General features: G+C 44.9%; 1 protein-coding gene across 5 annotated transcripts in view; it reads left to right on the forward strand.

Annotated features, from left to right (window-relative positions):
* LOC146020137 (ankyrin repeat and fibronectin type-III domain-containing protein 1-like) overlaps nucleotides 1-21,270 on the forward strand; it is a 442,882-nt gene that overhangs the window by 382,780 nt on the left and 38,832 nt on the right. For all 5 annotated transcript variants that reach the window (XM_083153004.1, XM_083153006.1, XM_083153005.1 and 2 more), the window contains 6 exons: nucleotides 13,470-13,671; nucleotides 13,873-14,080; nucleotides 14,652-14,846; nucleotides 14,988-15,101; nucleotides 16,127-16,224; nucleotides 19,904-19,994. In XM_083153004.1, coding sequence (XP_083009130.1) covers nucleotides 13,470-13,671; nucleotides 13,873-14,080; nucleotides 14,652-14,846; nucleotides 14,988-15,101; nucleotides 16,127-16,224; nucleotides 19,904-19,994 — 908 coding nt within the window. The remainder of the gene's footprint in view (nucleotides 1-13,469; nucleotides 13,672-13,872; nucleotides 14,081-14,651; nucleotides 14,847-14,987; nucleotides 15,102-16,126; nucleotides 16,225-19,903; nucleotides 19,995-21,270) is intronic.

The raw sequence follows: 21,270 nt of genomic DNA on the forward strand, positions 1-21,270 counted from the left end.
GGAGGGCTCTGAGGTCATTTATACCCCTTTCACATGGCAATAATAAGTAGATCTTGTGTTTTTGTCTGGTCGACCCAGATCACTGTGCAATGTGAAAGGGCCTTTTCAAAGTTCCCAGGTCCAGCAACCCTGCATTCCGAGCCGGTTTAAAGGAAGGGTTATCCCGGGTTGGAACCTGGTTTCTGGGAAGTTTGAATGGATAACTTGGGTTTGAGCGACCCGGGTCCCTTTCACACTACAGGAAGAAGGCAGCATCAGCTCCAAGTGCTAACTCCTCCCCCGCCCCCCGGTGACGTGCTGACTCTCCGCCCTGCCCTCCCGATGACGTCAGCGACCTGGCTTATTGCCGGGTCACTGTGGGGAGCTGTTCCGCGCAAATGCCTGGTCGCTACCCGGAACGGACCCTTGTCCAAAACCTAGGTGCGACCCAGCATTTGCAATGTGAAAGGGATATTAGTAGACCAGCATAAAAGCATACCCCGGTTCTCCCTGCCATATACAATATCTCAATTCTAGTTCCTGAAACTTTTGCATGTAGACTGTATGAGAACATTGGTAATAGTCTTTATTAAGCCACTTGTAGTTTACTGTCTTAGCCTTGCTATATTATCCTGCTTTATTTATTTACATAAAAGTATGTCATGTTCATGATGATTTCCTGACTAAGCTTTTCAACAGAGTTCCCTAGTACCAAAGCTTTCCAGTCTAGCACATGGTACAGGAGGAGTTAAAGAGGGAGCATTATGCGATGCTGTCAGGCAAAAGAATATTGTTGTGATCATATTCTCTTCTCTGCCATCCTGAAGGCATCTTTGGCTAATTAGAGTCATTTACCATTTCATGCGGGGTCAGATATGTTTCACTGGAGGGAGCCGGTTGGGTAGGAGATGGGGTGTTTGTCTGTGACAAAGTCAGTCTCTTCTCTCCGCTATATACCCCCCACCCCGATGCTTCCATGCATGTCCCCAACAGCCTTGGCTCCACGCATGTTAATCTGCTGTCTCCGGCAGTTCCCATCGCCATAGAAACGCCCACAACTCTCTCCTGTATCACATTATATACCCGGGGACCTCTTCACTGACTGGTTTTTAGGATTGTGCATTCTCGGAGCAAAAAGAAGAAGAAAAGTTTACCCAATAAATATTTCTCATTCCTGTTCTTTTCAGACATAAAAAAAGGAATTGTATGCACAGAGATTGCATACTTCTCAATGGAAAGAAATCTAAATGGAAACACTTGTAGTAATTTGCTACTCTACATATTTCTAGCTGGCAGACTGTGGAGCCTCTCAGCATTATTCCACACACATTAATAAAGGCTTTGACAGGTAACACGGACACCTGATCTGTGTTTATTTCCTGCCTGCACAACATGTTTTTCACTGTCGAAGTCTAATGTTTCTTTCAGTGTATGTGAAAAAGCTAATCCGATGAATGGTAGGTTCTAACTGTTATTTGCGACATTTACTTATATAGCACCAGGAAATCGCAATGCAGTTTGCAATAGGGAGCGAAACAGTGATAAACAAGAATAGTAAATAAAAGACGGACACTGAGGTAAGAGGGCGCTGATACCCATGGACAGGTGCTACCTATTACACAATTGGGGCAGTATGGACGGTGTAATGGTTAGCATTACTGCCTCCCAGCACTGAGGTCATGGGTTCGATTCCCACCATGACCCCAACTGTGCAGAGTTTGTATATTCTCCCCGTACTTGCGTGGGTTTCCTCCGGGTACTCCGGTTTCCTCCCACAATCCAAAAATATACTGGTAGGCTAATTGGCTCCCAACAAAAAATTAACCCTAGAATGTCTGTGTGCGTGAATATGTGTGGTAGGTATTATAGATTGTAAGCTCCACTGGGGCAGGGACTGATAAGAATGTTCAACTATACTCTGTACATCGCTGCGGAATATGTGTGCGCTATATAAGAAACTGTTAATAAATAAATAAATAATGGTCAGTTTAGATTGAACGGACTATACGATCCAGTCACACAACAATGTTGGCATGAATTAAGAAAAATCTGTAATGTTATATGTGTAATGTACAGATAGGATGTTATTGAGTCGGATAGCTTATGGGGGTTATGTGGGTGGTTCAGGAATACCTCCCAACCAGAGGAGAGGCTGCAGTAGAGCTGAAGATTCAAATTGGGGAGAAACACCAACTGCCATTCCATAATGACTCACTGGCAGTGGGTGCGGCTCCCCTATTTGAATTTTCAACTGTGCTGGAGCCCCTTCTCTGGAGCTGCCACTGCTCCCAACTGTCCCAGTTACAGTGAGACAGTCCCGCTGATTGTCTGATGTTCCATGCATGGGACGCATTCTGCATACAGTAGATGGAGTCTCCACATGGGCTCCCTCCTCTCCTAACCCTTGAAGTGACCTGTAATGTTACCTTATATAGGGAATATAATCTTTTTTACACAACATTCTTTATTTGAAGTTATATAACAAATGTGAGCGACGCTGGCATTTTTAGCGGATATTTTGAACATTACTCACAGAGATGTTGGCACTCAAAGGTTTACTATGCCTTTAGACTACATTTCTCAGAAAGTACCAGAAGAGGGATCTGTGGGATCCCTGCCCAGCACTTTCCACTTGAGCATGCATAGCTAGAAGAGTGCACATGCGCACAGCAACCTGCAGTGGCGACTCTTAACTCTGTTCCTATGAAAGTCACCACCAACGCGTTTCAACCTCCAATGTGAAAAAGACCTCACGTTGGAGGTTGAAACGCGTTGGTGGTGACTTTCATAGGAACAGTGGTGTTTATCTTAAGGAACCTGACGGCTATCAGAGGTACCAACCATGGGGCCCCAGTGATTATAACATCTGGACCTCTGAAGCGTCGGCTAACTACAGATGTACCACCCTGTTCATGTTTTTAGCTTTTTATTGATTTAAATAAAGGATCCATTTTTTACTTCCTGGTGGATTGCTGGCTCCATTCTTTCGGAGGAGAAAAGACCCTATGACACGCATAATCCAAGCCTCGTAGAAGTGAGTAATTGGAAAGGGGGAACCCCCCGACCTCTATCGATTATCTGTGCAGGACAAGAAAAATCAATGTTTGTGACAAGCTGATTTAATTTTTCTAAAGTGTGAGTTTTTAGAAAGGGGGATTCCCCGACCCTAACATCCATAGGATTTTTTGTGATAGAACATAGATTGTTTTCACATAACAGTATCACACGAGGACAGAGGCCTCTGTTGTTTCTTTGTCTTTTCATATCCAACAACTAAACATCGCCCATTGATCCCAACGGTCTTAAGGACCCATATACAGGGAAGTATTACGTGTTGACATAGCGCAATTGTTTGGTGGAGGGCACCCATATTGCCCCCGCAACAGCCCATAGAAGCAACCTTGAAGACCTCCCAATGGGACTGCCTTGGGTGACTGGCAGGTCAGGGGGGTGGGCTGCATCCCATAGGTAAAAACCGCCACTTGTAGCCTGTAATTAATGCACTAATGCGATCACTTCACTTTTACAAATGGCAGGTTGACAGCACCTAAAAAGGAGGAATCCTATCTCCGGGTTGCTTGATTTCTTATTGAATACGTGCAATCAAAATAGATTGTTAGGGTGAAAGTCTGTTTTGGGGACCAATAAGAATATTTTTGCAATAAATGGACTCTGTAGCAACATTATTATACAAAGCGTATTTGTGGGATGAAAGTATTTTAATATCAAATAAAAATACATTTGGAACGTGGAAATGAGGACTAGTTTAAACATTTTTTAAAACATTTCCTGCATTTGTGCAATAACTGGAGAAAGAAGGAAGAAAACCAAAAACTGAACAGAAGTTTAATAATTGCACAGATTTCCCTGACTACTGGAAATCTTTAGAACAGAGTTATATAAAAACTAGTACTTGACTGAAGAATGTTCTATCCAGTTATTTTTGCTGCTGTGTTAAGCTCAGATGCTTTCCTTCACTACTCATATTTTCAGCATTCTCCTCTATGGCTTATTTTAGCCCGATCCAATCACAAGGTGGCGATACCAGCCCTTGTTCACGGCATAGATACCATATAGAGAATTTTATTGGAGTTTATTATGCTATGACATTATGAATTATATTTATACCAATGTATTTTTCTAAGTCAAGCATGCATATACATGATACATGGGTAGATGTTTTTTATACAATGTAATTGTTAATTTGATCATAACACTGCTCCTCATCTCTATGGGAAGAATTCATGTGTTTTGTGCATCGATGGAGATACCGAAACCAGCCATTGATATTAACAACTAGGTGATTCATCGTGCCCTACGGGCGCTCTTCACACCGTCGTAAGGGGCTGCACCCCCTTAATTTGTGAACATTTGTATATGAGAAGGTTAGAATTGTATGACAGATGCCTGTATTGCAACTTGAGTTATAGGTGAAATGTGTTAAATAGAGAGCATATGATGTGGAAGGGGGTGTGTATTGTTTTGTTTAATTAAAAAGCGGTTACAGAGTAAGATGTACATTGATAGTGTGGATGGTACAGTGACATTTGTGGATGTGGGGGGGCTGTGTGTGCATGTTGTTTAGGTGTGTGTGTTCAATAGTATAGTAGGGTGTTTCTGAGTCAGCGGCTCCCCACTGGCGGAGGTCACGACACAGGAAAACAGGAGGCTGGGTAGTGATAGGGGTGTGTGGGCATAAGGGGGACTAAAGAGGAGGGTGGGAGATACTGTGCAGCTTCTGCCAGTGGGTGAGAGTCCAGCGTGGCAGTACAGGAGTACAGGATGGTGGCCCTTAGTCAGTGTTTCCTCCTACTGGGTGGGAGTTCGGGTGTATGAGAATAGGAGGCTGGGCTATGAGGCATGATAGGGGCATGTGGGCAAAACAGCGTCAGCGACTCCCCAGTGGTGGAAGTTACGGTTCAGGAGAGCAGGAAGCTGGGTAGTGATAGGGGTGTGTGAGTATACGGGGGACTAAAGAGGGGCTTAGGGGTGCCGTGAATTGCGGGAGGGGCGCGGGGGTGCCGTGAATCAAGGGAGGGAGGGGGTGCAGGTGTCGGCGAATCGCGGGAGAGGGCGGGGGTCCGCAAAGCGTGGGAGGGGGTGTGAATTGCGCAAGGGGGGGTTGTGAATCGCGGGAGGGGGGGTGCGCGGGGGCGCGGGGGGTCCGTGAATTGAGGGTGGGGGGCACTGGGCGCGATGAATCACCTAGTTGGTTATATATTCTTGTAGAAGGATGGTAGGATGTTGCTGTCATTCAGAATGCATTTACATAAACAGTAATAGTAGCAGTAAAAGGTCTGACTTAAAACACCTACAGTAAAACAGAACAGGTGTTATATATTATACAAAGAATTGGTTGATGATGTGTAGGTTGACGTGCACATAGTTCATAGTTGTCACTGGAAAAAAATTGCTACAAGAAAAAATCAACACAGAAAGTTCAACACATGTAAATGTTGACATAAGTGTGGCACTTCATCGGTGTCCATGTCGACACATGAGAATGAATATGAATACATTCAAAAAAAGAAAAATAAATCTTCAAAAACTCATGTCAACCTTTTTCATTGTCGACCATAGCCGTGCCAGTGTTTTGCATGTGCCATTTAATCCTGGGATTGCCGTGAATCGCGCGCGGGGGTGGAGGGAGGAGGTGAGGGGTGTCCGCAATTCACGGGAGGAGGGGTCGTGGGTGGATGTCGTTAATTGCGGGAGGGGGGTTCGCGGGGGGGTGTGCTGCGAATCGTGGGATGGGGGGGCGCGGGGGGTTGCAGTGAATCGCGAGAGGGTGGGTCGCCGGGGCGGGGGGTTGCCGCAATGACAGGAGGGGGGGTCAGGGGTGGGGAATCGCGGTAGGGGGGGTCGTGGGGGGCACCGTGAACTGCGGGAGGGGGGGCCCGGGGGGTTGGCGTGAATCGTGGGAGGGGGGGTCGTGGGGTGCCGCGAATCGCAGGAGGGGGGGTGTCACAGGGTGGGGCCGCGAATCGCGGGAGTCACTGGGGGTGCCGCGAATTGCTGGGGGTGTGCTGCAAATCGCGGGAGAGGGGTCGCGGGGGGTGCCGTGAATCGCCACAAGAAAAAATCAACACAGAAAGGTCAACACATGTAAATGTTGACATAAGTGTGGCACTTCATTGGTGTCCATGTCGATACATGAGAATGAATATGAAAACATTGAAAAAGTGAAAAATAAATCTTGTCAACCTTTTTCATTGTCGACCATAGCCATGTCAGTGTTTTGCATGTGCCATTTAATCGTGGGGATGCCGTGAATGGGGGGGGGAGGGGGGTGCATACCCAACATGACCCTCTCCAGGAGGGACACATTGCTCTGTTTCTGGACTTTCTTCTTAATTTATGGATTACCATCACCTGTGCTTAAACACCTTTCTTATCAATTACCCTGTTTAAAATGACAGGTGATGACAATCATAAATTAAGATGGAAGTCCACAAACAGAGCATTCTGTCCCTCCTGGAGAGGGTCATGTTGGGAGGTATGGAGGTGTGGGGCGCTCACCTGGTGTGTCTGGTGAGTAGCTGTGTCTGCTGTGTAACATGGAGAGGCAGAGGGTGTCTGGCACTGTCTGTGGGCTCACTGGGCTGGTTCTCTGTCATGTGAGTCAGTCATGTAAGTCAGAGGCTCCACCCAGCGTTATAGCTCCAGACACACTTTGAGTGACAGATGTAGCCAAATATATAAGAGATGTGATGGCTAACCATTGACAGTTTTAGCTATCAGTGTTCATCCATGTTCTTTGACTGACTGGCCCGTGGGCAAATCAGAACATGGGGCGGGGCTTCAAGGTTGCTGGGGGCAGGGCTATAAACAAATAAAAAACATTGGTTCTGCTGTGCCATTGATTGAGGGAAACCATCTGGTTCTCCCTCATTGATGGCAAAAGTATTCAACATCGGCCATAAACCATTGATACATGTAGAATCATGGATGGTCATCACTACTAGATGGTGCTTGATAGGGAAACTCAACTGTTGCTCTGCTTGGTGGCGCTGACATTACTGTTATGTTATGCTGTCATTTTGATGGGCTGGCAACTAGAATATATATAAATAATTAAAGTTTGTGTAACACTTATTTCCCACGTTGTATAATTGAAAGGTGAGATTGTCAGTCATCGGTCGATGTGGCTCAAGTGGTGAGTGAGGGGCAGTGACAGAATAATCACAGCATGTCAGATATGGGTGAAATGACGTGCCCACTCTGTACTCATGTAAGAAGAGGCACATCACGCTGGTAAACACTGGTGCCAAATGTTTTATAGTACTCACTGCCACCTAGATACCCAGCAGCTCAACTGTTCCTGATGGGAGCACTCAGTCTGAATGTTTCCATACACAGCTTAATGCTTACACTTGTTACTCAGCTGCTGTATAGATCAGTGTGCAATGCACACACTGTGCATTAATACATTACATCTAACCTGCGATAGTTAGATCTGTGCATCTGATGTCTCTTTCTTCTTAGCTGACACCAGAAATGTATGTAATATACAGTATACCCTGGCAGTCTGTGGTAAACACCAAAGTTTTTATTCAAGCATCAGTATATAGACAGCAACAGTGCCAGCAGCTATGTGCCTGATCTCATGTTCTCAAGCTTGAGTTGCAGTCAGTTTATAAAACCCTTACAATAAGAAGATTTGTATAACATTGGCTAGTATAAGACTTGGCGTTAACGGAGGCAACTGATCTAAGAGGTTAAGATTTACAGTAAGGCGGACGGTCCCTGCTTGGTTACAGGTGTGTGCAATCTACCATCTGTCTTTACACATAATATATTATATATACTCCAAATACTCTATATTCATTTTACTCTGTATCTGGCACTGCAAAGTCCAGGTAACAGAGGGCATCACAGATCCATGGCTCATATCTAGAGAGATGATGAAAATCAGGGGGTGCCCAAACTGGTCCTCGAGATCTACCAACGGTCCGCATCCCAAATCACCTAGTTGGTGCACAGGTGTAGTCATTACTAACTGTCACATTCCTCAGATCACCTAGATTGTGCACAGGTGTAGTTATTACTAACTGTCACATTCCTAAGATCACCTAGCTGGTGCACAGGTGTAGTCATTACTAACTGTCACATTCCTAAGATAACCTAGCTGGTGCACAGTTGTAGTCATTACTAACTGTCACATTCCTAAGATCACCTAGCTGGTGCACAGGTGTAGTAATTACTAACTGTCACATTACTAAGATCACCTAGCTGGTGCACAGGTGTAGTAATTGCTAACTGTCACATTCTCCAGATCACATAGCTGGTGCACAGGTGTAGTCATTACTGTCACATCCTCCGGATCACCTAGCTGGTGCACAGGTGTAGTCATTACTAACTGTCACATTCCCCAGATAACCTAGCTGGTGCACAGGTGTAATCATTACTAACTGTCACATTCCCCAGATCACCTAGCTGGTGCACAGGTCTAGTTATTACGAACTGTCACATTCTCCGGATCACCTAGCTGGTGCACAGATGTAGTCATTACTAACTGTCACATTCTCCGGATCACCTAGCTGGTGCACAGGTGTAGTCATTACGAACGGTCACATTCTCCGGATCACCTAGCTGGTGCACAGGTGTAGTCATTACGAACTGTCACATTATCAAATATGCTGCATTAATTCCTACTATAGATCCACGGGTGGCCTGAGACACATGATCTGTTGGTAGATCTTGAGGACAGGTTTGTCCAGCCCTGATGAAAAGCATTCGCCTCTCCTATAATATATTGCATTTGTTATACACTGTGTAATCTTGTTGTCATATTAGATTGGTATTGTATATTCCTATGCTGTAGACTGGAGAATTAAAAAGAACAGGTACTTGAACATTGCTGTTTAGATAAATGTATTGCACGCATTATATTAATGCACTTAATGGAATAGTCTTGGAATGAGGCCACGCAGCCGTTCTGTCCCGTGACTCGGAGCGCCATTAGACTGAGCCTTTCCTGAGTGCTTGCATTGCGCACTTCTGCACAGAATAGAACACTAACTATAGCCTGCGGCCACCAGGATGCCTGTAGCGAAGCAGCAGAGAGGGCCCGTAGTGCATGAAGTGGGGTTAGGGGAGTATATGGACTGGGAATGTGCGGCCCTCGTGACCCCAACCCTGCGCCGATTCCAGTCAGCCTGGTGCCGAGGTTCGAGTTTCACTCTAGAGAATGAAAGTGGCCATATTTAGAATGAACTTGTACCGGCCACGAGGGGAGAGAGAGGGAGGGGGGGGGGGGAGTAAATAGCCGGGCTATAGAGAAAAGAAGGCAGCCAATGTCTGAGAGGGAGAATTATCTGAGCTCCACCGAGAGGGATTCTACATTACTGAGCACTAAAATATACAGCAATTAGCCAGATTACTCGCCACCTGTTCTGCAGACAGGGGATGACTGCTACAATTAGCTTGGTCAATGTAAACCTCTATTATTGGGTGCTTTATATAGTCCTAATACACCGTTGGGGCCACTTTAGGTGGATGGCTTATGAGTGGCACTGGTATAGTTGGTTATAATAATGCTATAGAGATGTATCTAAAATTTCTGGGCATGCCACGATATGAAGGTGCGGGGCCGCTTGGGAGCAGTCGGGCACCCGAACACCCGAGCTCGCCTGACCCCTCCCCCCGAGCAGCCCAGAACTCCGGGAAACAGCCGAAGCCTGCAGCAGGGGAGCAGGGGCTGCTGCAAAAATCAGTGGCTGCAGCGGCTGCCCTTCAGTGGTGAGTATTTCTGGGGCAGGACAAACCTGGTCCGTCCTGCCCTAGGAAAACCTACCACTCAAGGGGTTAATGTACAACATAAGATATTTATCAGACCGGAGCACCACATTAACCTGCGGGAAGTATTGGGGTACCACACTTGGATGTATTCAGGCAGTAGGGCTTACACTACATTAGATTAGACAGCTCCAACAGATAAAGGTTTGTTTCGTTAGAGTGGAGACAGTCGGGGGAATTCTTGCTTGTCTCTCCCAGTGCTGTATTTAAATGATTTGAAGTGGCACAGTCTCCAGAACAAATTCTTACGCAGGGACACAAGTTATTAACTCCCAGAGACTTATCCGAGCCAGACAGACTTACAAAGCACTCCTAGTGCCTAGCCCGGCGCTAAGATAGTTACCCTGCCGGCTACCGTAAATCAAAGACAGGGTATCTTAAATGTGGTCAGATTAAAGGAAGAAGGGGGGGGGAGGGAGGGGGTTAGGTGTTAGAGTTAAAATAATATTTCTATAAAGAATGAAATGTGTTGTGACACAGCTGTGAAATAAATGCGCTTATGAGGTCATCGCACTGCGCCACATGTATAAAGAATTTCTGACTTGTGTATACATCTGTCTCAGGTTTGTGGAACAAATGCTTTGCGGCGTGGCTGCTTCTACATTTTTAATAACAATTTTTTCAAATAAAGATTACAATAAATCCGAAAGTAGTCAGGTAGACATGGCCAAACGTTACCCTTGATGTAATCTATAACAATACAATGTAACTTTACAGCATCCAAAAGGAGCCAGGAGAGGTCTAGTATACACAGTATACATACATATATACTGCATATATATAAAGAGAGAGAGAGAGAGGGAGGGAGAGAGAGACACCATGGCGGGATAATAAGGGGGACAGTTGCCACTCATACACTGGCATCCCCAAACATGACTTACATCTGCATACCTGTGGGCAGGTTCACCTTTCCAAGCAGTCTGCTGCTGCTGTGACATCTTTAGTCTGAGTCGGCATTGTCTCTCTTCACTGCTGCATTACTAGGAGGTGGCATGGCTGTGGTCCTGGGATGTCCAATCAGGCCCAGCATGGTCACCCCTCCTCCCAGTAATGTATGGGTGAAGACACAGGGAGAGAGCCCACTAGGAAGGAAGATGGGGCAGCACCCTGTATGTATGGAAAACAAAGAAACAATACCCTTAATCACGCTAGATAATTATATACAAGTATAATATTGAAGGCAGCCTATCCACTAATAGTTCCTGAAGGCAAGGAACAGTAAGATACACATAGAAAAACAATCATGGATAGGCGCCAAGATCTCCACTATGGACGAATAACCTGTAAAATATTAAATGTCCATATCCAATGAAGCACCAATGTAGTCGTCCAAACTAAATTTATTAAAAAGTCTTTTTGTCTTCAGTCATTTTCAGAGAAAAACAGAAAACCAACGCGTTTCGTCTGCTAGAGACTTCATCAGGGGTTTTTCTTTTTTAAAGTTTCTGGCTTAGAGTGCATCAAACTTAATAGAGTGTTTCCCCTCCCAAGTTTAATCACAATCTAGAAGCCTTAAATTCACAGTGAATGTGTCCACTAATGTGAGTGTGTGTGTGTATGTGTATATATAATACAAAGCTAATCAAATATCAGTGTAGATATACATTTAAGGATATACTACTGTATATTATATATATATATAGATAGTTAACATTGGAATGCACGTTTTGGCAGAAATTAAGATGTTTCTGACCATGAGATGTTATACAATAATGGTCTGTCCAGGTTTGGTGATGCTGTGCCCTCTGTAACTTCAGGTTCCTGTTGTTAGTTGACAGTGAATGCAACCAGGAGGGGTCGCCTACTGTAGCCCACCCACTCCACATGCAGAACAGTCGCAGACACCCTTGTTCATGTCACTGTAGGTAATGCATAGTTATATGCATTAATGTCATGTCACCTTTTATGGAGCTTGAACCAGTCTTTCCAATCCATGGTCTTAGTCACTGATTACGTCACATTTCCTATTTTTAGACTTTTGGTCTGAATAACAACTTATCCTCTCCACCATGTCTACATGCTTTTGTGCTCTCATGTGTCAGTATGAGGAGCTGAAATGGACTCATCATTTATACTAATGTCTTCCAACTGAATTATGGTTGGATTTGGATAACACATCAGTATATTTTCAGAACCAGCGTGAGCTCAAATAAGAGAAAGCAAAGGCTGTAAGCAAGGTCAGTGGACAATTTAAATAACCAGCTACTAAACTAAGGCACAGTATGGGTAAAGGCTACATTCCAGCTGGCAAATCCAAAGGTAGGAACAAGGTGCCGGATACAGGCAAGCATAATATGGAAGAGTTTCCACAGGCCAAACAGCAGCAGGGCAGAAGCTATAATGGAAGGGAGGCTAAGCGTTCCCTTCTTTTTATCATAACCAGGGGTCAGCCTGAACCACTGAATAGAGACCGTCCCCTTACCAATAATTACACTGCAGCTGCTTTTGGAATTTTGCATGTGTTTCCTAATGTCATCATCAGATGGCATTAGCCCATCCACTTCAATGGGGCAGTCCTGCCGGAGGGTCTTTTGCACTTGCTTTGTAGTGAGCTGGAGCTGTATGCAATTTATCAGAGATCGTGTCCCTGTGATCTACATTGGTACATTCATCCAAAGAAAGATTCCTTAATGCTGGCATGAGCCGATTCTTACGGTTCGGGGCTGGCCGTGGTTTTTTAAAAGTGTTCCTCCCAATGTAGCAATAAATGAGATCCTTAGTAGCATATTCCTCACCGTATGGACCTAAGCTGCTTCTTCACCCTGCCTGACTGATTATGACCAGTTCTGTGTTTCATTTGCATAATGTGTCATGTCAGAGTGCTTAAACCATGATAAACCTGGGCACGTGCCCAAAACACGTAGGTCGTTTACAAGCTATTAAAATTTCATGATATAAATGGCATCGTGAAAATGAGGTATTGCGCATCTATATTGCTGTCGTTACATGTCAGTATAAAATTACAATGTGCATCATATATTTTCTACTTTAAAACACATTAACGTGCAGCATAATTTTAGGTTAGAATACTGCATGGTCTGGGGTTGGAAGGAGGAAGTATATAAAGAGAGATGGATCGTTAAAATAGATTTGTATGGCTTTGTAACAGCCCTTTATATTTACACCCATTCCTGTACATCCGTCACCCAAACTGGACATGAGGACCCAGGAACACTCCTGCCATGGTCCCATTACAGCTCCCACACTGGTGTAATTGGAGGGATAATATTTAAAACGTCTGTGGTAAAAAACTAAGGGTTCGGTCGATGTAGTTCAACTTATGGCCGGCAATGACTAACAGACCATTCGTCCATTGCTTATTTATGTTACTGTTTCAGATACTGGAATCTATGTCAGAGATAAATGAGTGCGGACTGTCCAATTTTATAAATGAGAAATTATTACAGCAAGTTCCCTGTGGAATTCTAGTGATCTGCCACCATTCTCCGTGCATCGGCGTGAGCAGCACATTTCATTAGTGCACAGGTTCTCGAAGTCGGTCCTCAGGACCCCACACGGTGCATGTTTTGCAGGTCTCCTCACAGAAGTGAAATAATATCTCCACCTGTGGATTTTTTAAAATGTGTCAGTCAGTAAATAAGGCAGGAGGACCAGTATTATGTTGGTACTCCCTCCATAAGCAGCATTGAGGTAATACATTCTCCTATCCTTTCATGTCTTTTTTCACTCAGGTCTTCCTCACCAAAAATGACGCAGCAGATAAGGGACCTTCAGCTGGGACAGACCAAGAAGCCAGCAGGGCCCTCTTCACCCAATGCTGCCAAGAGACTCTACAGAAACCTGTCTGGGAAGTTCCGGGTGAATTACACATCGTTTGATGAAGGCAGTTTGGTGGCACGGAATGAAAAGGAGAGGCTGCGGAAGTCATGCCTTGTATGTCTAGAACAACCGATCCACCACTCCTAAACATCACCCTCATTAGCTGATCCTGTCACACTGTTCATGCAGTTACCATGGCTGAAATGATTTCTCTTTCCTACCTTCCATCACCATCGTTATCACACCATTGACCTATGTAGATTGCCTTGGTCCCCCAGTGTGTATTCATAACGTTCATTACTGCTTTTATTGCAGTTCCAGGGTAATGCTGCTCTGTTTGACGCAGTCGAACTGCAAGATCTTGACCGGGTGCAAGAGTTACTGAAGCAATACAGTGTGGAAGAGCTGGATCTCAACACTCCCAACAGCGAGGGTCTTCTTCCACTTGACATAGCGATCATGACCAACAATGCCCCAATAGCTAAGACATTGCTGCAGGCTGGGGCAAAGGAAAGTCCGCACTGTGAGTAATACGGGTCTAAGAGAATCAAGTCCTAGTACTACCTCTGCCTTTCCTGAGAAGGGGAGGAGCTGTGGCCAGGGATGTGTGATTGGCTAGTACAGTGTGGGTGTGACCAGTGATCTGTGGGAGTGGCCAGTACCAAGTGGCTATAAGCACCATTGTCTCCCTGAATACATAAAATTCTAAAATATATATATGTAACCATTAAGTATAAACATTTACTAAAGCTTCTAAAAATTAAAAGTAGCCGTGTTGCCCATAGCAACCAATTGATTCTATTTATATTGACTAGTACATCCTAAAAAACAATTTGATTGGTTGCTACGGACAACACCTCCACTTGTCTGTTGTTGAAGCTTTAGTAAAGCTACCCCTAGGCTTCTATTATACATCTGCGATTACAATGTGGCCTTGGTGCTCTTTAAAGTGCACATGTTGTCTAGACAAGGCGGGTGGCTGTCATATATATCTTTACTTAGTATCCTTTTCAGTGTTTCTTAAGCCAGGTCTATTTTATAAAAAAAAAAAAATTGCATTCAATTTTAGATTCAGACATTCTTTCTCTATGTAGTTATGAGCTTGGAAAGCCGATCGCTCCATCTGTCCACGCTGGTCCGGGAGGCTGAGCAGAGGGTGAATGACCTCACGGCCCAAGTGGTAAACGAGGCTCCGAATGCCGATTGTTCTGAAAAAGAGAAACAGCTCAAATCCTGGGAGTGGCGGTACCGGCTCTACAAGCGTATGAAAGCCGGGTTTGAGCACGCATGTAAGTCAAGGCTACTTATCAGCATATTGATCTTGCTTAGCCTGTGTCAGTGTGTCAGATAGAATGTATGCTCTGCCAGAGTCAGCTGTGCCAGACTCACGTGTGTAAATAATGGGCTTGTTCCAACATTGTTCCTGACAGGTGCGCCGGATCATCCAACCAACGTTCGCCTGGCTGTGACCAGCAGCACAACACTGCAGGTGTCATTCCAGGAGCCTCTAAGCGTCAACTCTGCTGTCGTCACCAAGTACAAAGGTAGCCATCACTGGCAATGTTCTAATACACAATAATGGTTTCTAAAACCTTATTTTGCCATAATACTATTGTAGAGATTATAACATTAGTGGGTCACTAGGTGAATCACAAGCAGCTGCCTCAATTGGAGACTCGTCTTCTGCCATTGGTTATTATGATGCTAGGTACAGAGGAAGGGAAGAAGTTGTTGTGGGTGTGGAACAAACACTGGCTTTCTGCCTGCACATATGTTGGCAAAGGTCCTGTATTACTCCCGGCAAGTCATAACCCTCCACCGTCTTCACCTCTGTGATACACCCTGTCCTCATGTCTCTGTAGTCAGCTTTCAGCATCTCTTCTCCCTGATTCTCTATCAGGTCCAGTCTACACCTCACATATTGCTCTGAGGGTTTCAGCAGTGTTTCCACCACTCAGGGCTTGATTTGTCAAAGCTTGGAGAGAGTTAAAGTACCAACCAATCAGCTCATGCCATGCTACAGGCTGTGTAAAACAACAGGAGCGGATTGGTGGAAATTTTATCTCCCTCCAAACTTTGGTAACTCCAGCCCTCAGTCCTCAAGGTAATACAATCTAAGGTTTAAGTTTATCCAGGGGAATTCTGTGGCATATCTATAATGGGTGCACCCATTTTGGAAATACTTACCCAGCACCAGTGGTAGGAGCACTGCGGAAATAGCCAGTATCTGTATCTATCTATTCTATCTAATCTTTTTTTACATAATCACCCAACCTCGCTGTATCTGTCTCATCCTCAGCTCTGAATCCAACCAACATTTTCTTAAGCCTTACATTCATAGGCCTAGAACATGTTCCCCGAATCCTCATTCTCTGCATCTCATGAGCTTTCCTAACATCTCACATTTTAAACTCTCTGGAGCCGGGTTGTCACTCTCCGTTCATTCATGTATGTCACTATCTGTAATCTCTCCCATTGCTCAACACTAACACCTATGACTGGCATTCACAAGCAATGCTTGGAATGAGAGTGAGTATTTAGATATATGTCTCTGTGTGTTATCATGTAGTGGAATGGAGCTTGTCATCGTCCTTCTCTCCGAATGTGGGGGAAGTCGTCATCGAAAATGTGAGGAACCTGCAGTTCAACATCCGAGGTCTTGTTTCAGTAAGTAACTATTAACCCAAATAGATTATTTGATGGATTTATTTTCGCAATGAATTGTTGTCGATCTTTTGTGTTCAGGCTGTATTAGATCTTTGGTAAAGCTTGATTGATCTTTGTAAGGAACCCGGCTGTTCTACATGTGCTAGGTCGATATAGAAAAAGTGAAAGATTAGTGCCAAACTTCTAACCTGCTCCCAGAATGCTTCATTCCCAAACTACAGTTTCCACTAAGCAACTCCTCTCCAGTAATCCCAAGGAACTGATAGAAGGGACACTTTCTGCGCAGTATCGCATCGTCTGAGTAGTTGAAAACTTTTGTTTTGGAAGAATTCAATTGCATTTTTTTTTTTTGTGCATCCATAACTACTTATGCTTGTTGCGCCCAAATGCTCTGGGGTTAGCTGTGTAAAGTGGCTAAACCCATCTAAAATTTAGGCCAAACGTTTCGACTATTTCTGACCACCACCTCAGGAATAAGGGTTCTCGAGGGAGCACCAACCTCGGGAAATAAATATCCTTAAGTCCACCCTTAAACCTAAGTTCCCAGCACAGAGGAATGTGTTAGATATTCTGTTTTATTCAATGTTCTTTTCTCACATTTGGCGTGGGCCAGTGACTACAGAAACAAGTTTATGTATTATGCAGTGAGGACCTTCGGGGGGTATCATGCTCATTATAGCAGTTCTAGCAATCAGCACAAGCCTATCCCCAGCAGAGTCACCCTGTCTGGTGCAGACGAGACAGTGGCAGAGCAGATGGGTAGTAGACGCTGCAGCAGGTGAATGGTGATTTACACGTTGCGTGGCATGGGGAAATAATTACCAGTCCCTGCATATACCGGGCAATATCTTCTCTTTAGATTACATCTACGGCTTTACACACTACTAGAGTCTGCGCTACATTAAAGGAAAGTGTCTCAGGGCAGGGTCTGTCTTTATTTGCAGACCCTTTATTCCCACTGCTTTATTGGCACCCCCCTGCCCTCCCCTGGCATAGCTACACTCACAATAAATCAGGACTTGGCCACCCGCCACCTACACAGATCAAACCGCTCTCACCAGCTCCATAGCTAATTGAAGAACAGGAGCTGTGACTCCACTCAGTCATCTTTTCCATCTCCATGGCCCCTACAGCTAACACGGTCACAGGCCTGTGAGGGTGGAGGGCTGAGCCGTTTTGTCTTTCTGGGAACTGCATGACAGCTGCCTCTGCGTCCTCTTCGCTCGCTCCCTCATCCAGCGTTACCTAAGACCTACAGCCCCAGCTCGGCACATGATATCTCCTTACATTAGCATTACGTGGTATGTCATAGAATGGGGAGTGTGTCATCTACTGGCAAATGAATGCAGCGGTGGTTAACACAAGAGTATGGAATCGGTAAATGCAGAGCCTGGCACTGACAGCTAATGCTCATTCATTCTGCATACCAAATGTGTTTCTGAGATTTCACTCCTAATTTTATACGAGTTGTATAAACTCTCCTCCACCAACAGCGTCTATGTGCTGAGTCACAAACATTCATGGGGTTTGACTAATTTCCTGATAAGGCTCGTGAGGCTGAAGATGGATTGGTGCAGGAAGTTATATAGAATGTATTTGTTATAACTCAGCTCTTATAAGCGTCAGGTCACTTCCTGAGTGTCTGCCAGCTCTGCTCCATTCATCCATCCTAAGCATAATACAGGGACCAACATTCCTCCAATAGTTCCTTCATATATTAATTATGGTACTCAAGAGAACCTCTTGCTCATGTCAGTGGTGTAATATAAAAATATACAGTGTATGTATATATATATATATATATATATATATACACACACACACAAATACATACACACAGGTCAAGTATCCGTGACCTGGATATGCGAAAATAAATATTGTTTTCGGAATATTCTGGTTTGTTTTTTTTGTTCATCTCTCCCCCATTTTTCATACTCATCTTGTCCCCGGCATCCATGGGGGTCATCGGGTTGGTCTTTAGAGGCATCCCCGGTCCCAATGCATCCTTGGGACCAGGGATGCCACTGGAGATCACCACGATGGCTGCTTTGGACGCCGGGGGGATGCTGTGGATGTTGGGGGACCGCCTGGGAACCAGGTGAGTATGTAAAAAAAATGTATATCCGGATAAGGGATACTTAACCTGTATATATGTGTGTGTGTGTGTGTGTGTGTGTGTTAACAGTGTATAAAGCTGCAGCGACTAATTGTTTTCTTATTTTCTTCTAAAAGTATATGAAAAGGAGTAGTATTGCCCAGATAAAACAGGGGTTCAAGAAAATAAATATATATAAAAAATTAATTAATTACCAGAAAACAAGAACAGTATATATATTTAAAACAAGAAAGAAAAAAAAAATATATATATATATTTAAAACACAATAACTAGAGGTAACATCAATAGTATTAAAGTGCTTATCTTTTAGTGAAGTGGGAGGTTAGGATCACCCAACGCGTTTCGTCCTGTCTGACTTCATCAAGGGGTAGATTGAGAATGAGTCCTGGCCGGTACTTTAATTGGTACTCAATTCATAAACTCTAATAAAACTAATACCTGCAGTGTTTATACATCATTAGTATATCTGCTGAATGATGATTTAGGAACTATTAAATACATGTATTAAAAGATTGCCAGATTACTTATTTCATTAAAAGTTATGTGCGAGTGGTACTTCCGCCACACTTCCGGTGACCGCTCAGTGTTACTTCGCATGCGTGGCTTCGTGGCTCTTGCGGTCCGTGCTGTCTGCCTCGTTTCCGACCACAAGTGCGCATGTCCTTCCGGAGCTCTCTCATAATTAAGTATTGAGGGCCTAATTCAGAGATGTATACAAACCTTCTGGTTTTCACTGGCCCCAGAAGCATGAAAATACTGCCAGTCCTGAGTAAACTGAGGTGTACTCTGATGGCCAATGTTGTGATGCCAGCAGTGGATCGGAGAGGCTAGCAGGAGGCATATATGTACACAAGACTCCTCCTGCGGAATTAGCATGCACCACTGAGCCAGGCCCAGAGTACAACCTGCAGGGGCTCTGAGTGCACCCGTAGAGGGTGAGGAGGACAGATTTGGGAAGTGCAGAGGCGATCGATTAGAAGGTGGTGTGGAAAGCTTTAATGAAGAAGAGATCGTTAAGGGCAAGTTGGGAGGCTGGAGGCAAGTCTGTGTGTAAGAGGGCATTTCATAGGTAGCAGAAGATAGGTATGAGGTAGGTAGGTAAGGATAGAATGAAGGAGGTCAGGGCAGGAGTTGTGTAGGTCATAGAGGACTAGGATACAGCAGCCAAGGTGAGGGGATCTTGAATAGGAATTTGGCAGTATACAAAGAGTCAGACCTTGGAATATTAGAGGTATTGGTAGAGAGACTGGATATGGGTGGAACGAGGGAATAGCTAAGTCAAGGACGACATCCAGTAAAAGCGGTAGGCCCAAACAATACCGGATGGATGGTGCAAAATGAGAAATGTGGTGTTGCCCATAGCAAGCAATTGTATACGGAAATTTTTCTAGTAAAATTTGGGAAATTAAAGCAAATACAGTATTTGATTGGACGCTTCAAAAAAATACAAATTTTTTTTTTTTCAGAAATAGCCCCATTGTGTGTTTTGGAGACGTGTTACACATATTATACGCAGTAACCGTGCACCTGACTAAAATGTACATTGTTTGGTGTTTTTTTAGGGCACAAGGTACTATGTTCAAGTTTCTGCATACAATATGAAAGGATGGGGACCCCCAGAGACTTCACTTCCAGCTTTTGCCAGCCCATCGAGTAAGCACAGTACATATTACTGATGTGTCCGATACAAGCCCGATAAGATTATATAAATGCAGATGACCAGTACGTGATGATCACAATTAGAATTTAAGCATAACAAACAATCGGCAGATCACATGTAGATTTATTTGTTTATTTGTGTATGTGTTTATTGTTTGTTACAAATGCGTCCTCCTAGACCATGGCTACTGTCGCACCAAACATTCCCTCCCACCCCCTGGCAAGCCAGGCCCGGGGCATCACCAAGCTGTTTTCGCTCAAAATGTGCCCCTTATTCACTCAACAGATGGGGCCCCTCTCATTCATTCCCAGCGCCCGCCAGAATGTCCCCGCTGGCGAGCGCTGGCTCAGAGGGACTCCATCAGACTGGGACGCGCGGGCGCCTCACATGCACGTGCATCCCAGTTGCTGGGCAGCGGAAACCCTGCCCGTCTCCGCTTCAGGGAGACGGCAGGGTTAGAGGGGGAGGCGGTGGGGACCGGCGGCGGCGGACGGCAGCAGGGAGCTCCCTTGCAAAGCTGATGCCGGCTCCATCTGTATGTCACTAAATTGCACTATCGAATGTGCGATCTGTGTACGAATTATGGATGGCTATCCTTGCCATTGCCATAGATGGTTGCGTTCGATGGCAATAGTGCAACCAGACATCGATGGTAGCATACTATGCAATTGATGACCATCAATGGTTTTAGCTATCGATGGTCATCCATTTTCTTTGACTGATTGGCCTGTGGGCCAATCCAAACCAGGGGACGGGGCTTCGTGTGGGTTGGGGGCAGAGTTATACTCCGTGTCCTTATCCCTTGAGGAAAAAAAACGATTCCGTTAAGCTGTGCCATCAATGGTGGGAAACCATCTGGTTCTCCCCCATCGATGGCAAAATCATCGCTGGTAGATGGCCATCCCTAGTATGAAGTTCTCTTGTGTCATCTGCCACTTTGCAAGTGGTTAAGGCATAGGCCAGCGTCTCCAATACTGTGAATGGTATTTTGCTGCCTCTCCAATTTAAATAAGAGGTAAGATGTAAAGAAAAAGACAGCGGTACGCTACACATCTCATAGCGGCTCCGTGCACTGTACGGCACATTCATACTAGGTGTGTAAGCATACTAGCCTACCCTACCCTCCCAGAATGGCCGAGAGGGTCCAGCAAATCGGGTCCCGCTCCCGGCCCCCCGGGACGGTGGGTAAGTCTCCCGCATTATCGCCACAGCCCCTGCTACCCCCTTCTCCGTGATAAAAAATGCAGAGTTTTGCGAGTCCACAGGGAG

Source organism: Crinia signifera, chromosome 7 (assembly GCF_055691185.1).
Source record: "Crinia signifera chromosome 7, ASM5569118v1, whole genome shotgun sequence".
In the NCBI taxonomy this organism is placed as follows: domain Eukaryota; kingdom Metazoa; phylum Chordata; class Amphibia; order Anura; family Myobatrachidae; genus Crinia; species Crinia signifera.